This window comes from Grammomys surdaster, unplaced genomic scaffold (genome assembly GCF_004785775.1).
Source record: "Grammomys surdaster isolate TR1022 unplaced genomic scaffold, NIH_TR_1.0 654, whole genome shotgun sequence".
Lineage (NCBI taxonomy): Eukaryota > Metazoa > Chordata > Mammalia > Rodentia > Muridae > Grammomys > Grammomys surdaster.
Genome location: NW_021605073.1, coordinates 94,362 through 99,752, shown reverse-complemented (window position 1 = coordinate 99,752; position 5,391 = coordinate 94,362). Strand labels below are relative to the sequence as shown.

At 40.8% G+C, this 5,391-nt stretch overlaps 1 protein-coding gene across 2 annotated transcripts in view; it reads right to left on the bottom strand.

The window, feature by feature from the left end:
* Rragb (Ras related GTP binding B) overlaps positions 1-3,506 on the bottom strand; it is a 33,641-nt gene extending 30,135 nt beyond the window's left edge. Inside the window, exons 1-2 of one of the 2 annotated variants that reach the window (XM_028781995.1) lie at positions 2,886-3,506; positions 2,084-2,117 (exon numbers count right to left, since the gene is read on the bottom strand). In XM_028781995.1, the coding sequence (XP_028637828.1) occupies positions 2,084-2,117; positions 2,886-2,977 (126 nt within the window). In that variant the 5' untranslated portion in view covers positions 2,978-3,506. The remainder of the gene's footprint in view (positions 1-2,083; positions 2,118-2,885) is intronic. The other variant, XM_028781996.1, reaches the window with a different exon arrangement.
* Between the last annotated feature and the right edge of the window lie 1,885 nt (positions 3,507-5,391).

Sequence of the window (5,391 nt, the reverse complement as noted above, 5' to 3'; positions counted from 1 at the left end):
ATTTCATATAGTATAACTGAAAAGATCTTCCTACTTCTCTGTTTAAGGTCAGATTGTTTTCCATCTACGTATTTCTATAATTTTTATTTCATCAGTTTCTGCCTCCTCTTCTTATCCCATGTCCTATAAAATTGGATACTTAATACACATAAGACCATTCTAGATTCAGCTTATCTACTTCTGTCTTTACCTTTTGATTCTCCTAGCCTCGAACTCTCAGCATCCATTCACATTTAACTGAATGACTTACAGTCTCTTTGCTTCCAGCCATTTAGGGAGCCCTGACTCTATGTCTGGATTCATTCTTTCTACTAAGTCCCAACTTATCCTTCAATACTTGGTTCAATAGTCATGTTGGGAATTTTCTCTGGAGCTGGGGATGTAGCTCAGTACTAGGGTACTTACCTAATACAAGTGGAACCTGGGTTCGATCCCAAGTATCCTCCCCATAAAGTTCCTCTGACCTAAATGCCTTAGGCCAGCATTCCTCAACCTGTGGGTTGCAACCCCTTTGGGGAGTCAAAAAACCCTTTCGCAGGGGTCACCTTAAGACCATTGGAAAACACAGATATTAACATTATGATTTGTCTCAGTACAAAATTACAGTTATGAAGTAGCATTGAAAATAATGTTGTGGCTGGGGGTCACCACAACATGAGGAACTGTAATTGAAGGGTCACAGTGTTAGGAAGGTTGAGAACCACTGGCTTAGGCTGACAGGTATCTTGCCTGCCCCTCAGTGGTACTACTCTATCATTGCAGACCATAAAGCTTTGCAGTTCCTCCTTCAGGCAACTCTCTCACAAGACTCAAACACTTGAAGGCCAGAGGGAGAGTTTTTGTATCCTTTGTGTACTTTGTTATCTCCAGTGCCTAACATGTAACAAAAGCTTAAAATACAGTCATCAAAAGAATGAACAAGCCATTAAAGCAAAAAAAATGCAAGAACAACTATCTGGTTGAGAGCAAAACTTTACAAGACATCTTTCTTGTGTTAGGATTTAGCACAAGAAAAACACCTGTGAACAAAGCCAAATAATCTTCCCCTATAAGGAAACAGACTAAAATGACTTTCAGAGTCCATTTAAACACATTTATTAGATACAGTTCTGTGAACTTTCCTTTTCAAATGAAAGAGACACCTATTCTAACTCTAATCCTAATATATTTTTATCAAAATGTCTGATTACAAAGGTAAGGAGCTTTAATGAAAACATACTGGACATGGGTTTGTTCAATTCAACAATTTTGATATTCAGCTTTACCTAAGAAAATGTAATTGCTTAGCTAGTCTAAAATTAATATGGACGTTTTCCTTGTCCTTTGCAAAAAAAAAATCTAATCTAAATTAACTAAAAATTAATTAAGCACTAACTGTGTCTTTCTGGGGGTAAACGCTGATCCTTCAATGCATGTGCATTGCAGAACCATTAAAGCAAATGGCAGCTTGCCTCCTTTCTCTTTTCACAGTTCCTTAAGCTTTTCTTTGTATCTACTCCCCCCCCCCAACTACGTAGAGATTTCTGGCATTTTTCAGGCATCCTTGTTGACAGCAACTTCAGACATTCATCAAAAACATCCTCCTAGCAAACTTGAGGCCCAGAATTAAATTTTAGATGAAGTCGGGCTAAAAATATGGAGCTTTTTCATCCTTTCATGGCAAGGATAATTATGTTTGTGGTGTACAGGGAGTTTATTCGTGTAAACTTCCTAACAGCCCTATGAAGGTGATCACCAGCACTTCCCAAATGATACTAAATCCCCAAAAGGTCAAGAATTATGCTTCCAAGCTACAGTCTTAAGGATACTGTCTAAGTCCCAATAAAAGTGCAAAGCAAAGAACATCCAATTCCAGCTAGATTTGGGTTAAAGAATCAGTGCACACACAGAGGGCTGTGTAATATTTGTATATGGCTTGACTCCATGAGATTAATTTTAGACAAAGTAAATCTGACAGTAAATAAAGGGATGAGTGTCTCAAAGACCACAGAGATTCTTGGCATCGTCCAGAAAAAGCCAGATTTCCTGAACTGCAGCTTCTTACCTTTTCCTTCATGTTACTGATGTACCTAACACATCTTACCTTTTTCTTCATGGCTGCATTTGGCATTGCCCACCTGTAGATATAAACCAAAAGATAGTGTTTTCATGATCTAATTGCCTTTGGGTGGGGGGAGGGACAAGTAAACAGAGAGATGCAGAACAATATTCTTTAAAACAGCTAAGTATGGATGAGACCTCGTTTCAGAAGTCTTCATTTTCCTAAATTATAAAGCTGGGTTTATGTTCCCTGTTTCCTTCATCAGCTCAGGAGATGCTTCCTAGGAAGACATATTTAGGAATACAAACCATTTAAATTCAAGATTTGATATTGTCATAAAGCAACACTCTGAGTACTTTTGTAAATCAAACAATATTTTCATATTTGAATACTATTTTTAAATTCATCTCCTTATTTTTTAAATCTAGAATCATCTTTGGACCTTCAATCGTCCTTCCAAGCTGTATTTCATTCATTAAAGGCACAAAGTACATATAACGCAGTTCTCAAACAGGCATATCGCACTATACGTCATTGGTCAGCAAACGTCTGTTCTCTCCTTTTTCTATCATCAACAAGGTGATAACATCAAATAACCTTTATAGAAAACACAAAACAACTCAGAACTGTCTCAATTAGAATACTACGCATTAACCAGTAATCTCAGATCCAGGCAAAGGACTGTTTCTATTCTGTTTTCCGTCATCAAGGACATGATATCAATCAACCATATTGGTAAATTAAAGCAATTCATCACTGCAGGTTAGGGGTTGTTGCATCTCACAATACTCTTTACAATTAGGACACCCTCCCTCCCAGGTGCAACATAATCCCCTTTACCCACCCAAGCGATCCTTCCGGCTCCCCTAGAGGAGGCTCCACTCTTGGGCCCTCATTCTCTTTCTCCGTCTTTTTCTCGGAGTCAGATTCTTCCATCGCGCAACAAGTCCTTCACAGTGCCTTCTAAATCCGCAGTACCGTTCTTCTGGCTCAGCTCCTCTACTGCCTATGCTCAGCACCCAGGGCCCGCGGGGCCTGCTCTATCCCTGCCTCCGCCTTTGTCCACTGGGGGGCCGCTTTTCCCACAGTTACCTTTACCGACCCGAACTTAGTCTCCAGGCGCAGCCGGGCAGGCCAGCCCAAAGGAGCAAGCGATTCGGTGCGTGCAAAGGAAGAGATGGAGGAGAGGGAGGGCAAGGTGGATGAGGAGTTGGTCCCGAATATGGGCCTCACTCTCCAAGGTCTCGAGACCCAAAGGTAACTTGGTCAGCTTCTCTGCAGACTGCAAAGGCTGAGATAACGGAATGAGCTGAGCCGAGCTGCAGAAGCAAGGCGGTCACTGCCTGGTGGCTCCTCCCGACCTCGCTGCCAGTCACAGTCCGCCTAAGGATGCTCTTACTTCCGCGCCCGCCCTTCAGGAGCGCAAGAATCTCACCGCAACCACGCTACTGCAGGCCAGGATCACGTGGGAACCTGCCGTAGTCCCAGGGCCTGTCACGTGCCGCTACCCTTTTGGGGGGGCCCTGGGTTTGCTTGGAAGAATACCATAGAGACTGCTTTAGGAAAGCCAGAGTGCCACCCGCCATCACGTGGCCCGGGCTCTCATTTCCGCGCCATTGGCCCTTAGGGCGGCCTGCGGGCACCTAGACACTGATGGACCCGGCCCCGCCCGCCCGCTCCTCAGAGTTAAAGGAGAAGGTTGCAATTTCTGCACCTGCCAGCTAGCCGGTTTCACTGCTCCTTATGATTAGGGCCCTGTACATTTTTGCATTCATGGCCATTTATCCTCCCGTTAATCCTTATGACAGTTCTAGTAATTAAAAGAGCAATACATCTAAAGTGCTTTAAACTGTCTTTCCCATAGAAAACTCTCAATAAGTTGTATTGCCAGGACCAAAAACACACAGAGGGTTTAACACGTTCACCACTTAACTTTTAAAAGATGCAAACGTATTTTTAAATTTTCTGATGACCATGTAATACTTGCTACACACACAGTTTTATGTGGAAAATAAGTGATTTGTCAATCAAATCTCAACCCAGCAAGTTCCAACCTCAATGATTTAAGAGCTTCTTGGTCTTGGAACTCTTTTAAATGGAACACCAAGGCTGGGAAACAGTTGCATAGGTTGATGCTCCTTTAAATGGCTGGATTTGCCATTCACAGTTTGCAATGGCCTCAACTTTCTTAGCTTGCAGGTAATAGCCTCTGGAGATCTTCCCGACCCACACACTATTAGAGCACGATAGTCTTTTGTACCTGCAGTAGTTATTTCCTGTCGTATGCTTTTTACTTCATAATATTCCTTTGTACTTTTTCTTTTGTTGTTGAGATTATACTATAGATGCATCATTTCTTCTTTCCCTTTACTCCCTCCAAACCCTCACATATAACCAACCCTCGTTGCTCTTTCAAAGTCATGGCTTCATTTTTCATTGGTGTTGTTATATGCACATATATGTATATGCATATATTCCTAAATTGACTTGCTCAATCTGTATAATAATCTCATTTATACGTTTTCAGTGCTGAACAGTTGGTATTGGAAAACCAGTCAGTGTATTCTTCCCTAGGGAAAACTATTTCTCCTGCTCTGGGCATTCCTTGGTTGCCTATAGTTCTTTGTGTAGGGTATAATACTTATTGACACAGTAATAATCTTGTTTATTTGATCTCTGAGTACAGAATTTTTATTTAAATGCTATAAGGACAAGCACTTACTTTTGAAAAAATCTGCTATACACTAGGTTCACAGACAAGAATACGGATATATACTTGATATTCACCGAGTACTGTTTTATAAAGATAGGAACAAATACATTAAGAAATTTCTGATTAATAACAGAAAGGAGAAAAATGTATGATAGCTAGTAAGTTCTTTAACACCCACAACACATGTGTGTATTTTGAGAATGAGCATGCCTGAACATTTTTAAGGAGTAAAACTAATGAAAAGAGAAGAAACGATTGCTGTGAAGTTTCTGGAGAGGAGAAGGAGAGGAAGCCAGAGCACAACTAGGAACATTCTTTATAGATAGAAGACAAAAATTCCATAGAGCCATGAGTAGCAGGCAAGAGTAGGCATGGATACGAATCAGTCTCTAGAAGTTGGTGATAGGTCGTGTATATGAGGAACTATCCCAACTATTGTATTCTATTATCAGTGTTGGAAAAGCAAGGTCATTTTGGGAAAATGGATACATATGAGACTTAAAGAAATTGGCTGATATGTTAATCATTTGATGGATAAGCGAAAGAACAGCATAAAGAAACATGACACAAGGATTTCTGTGTGGTATTGAAAGAACAATTAAGGTTGGAAATAGGAAGATATTATGGCACGCATACA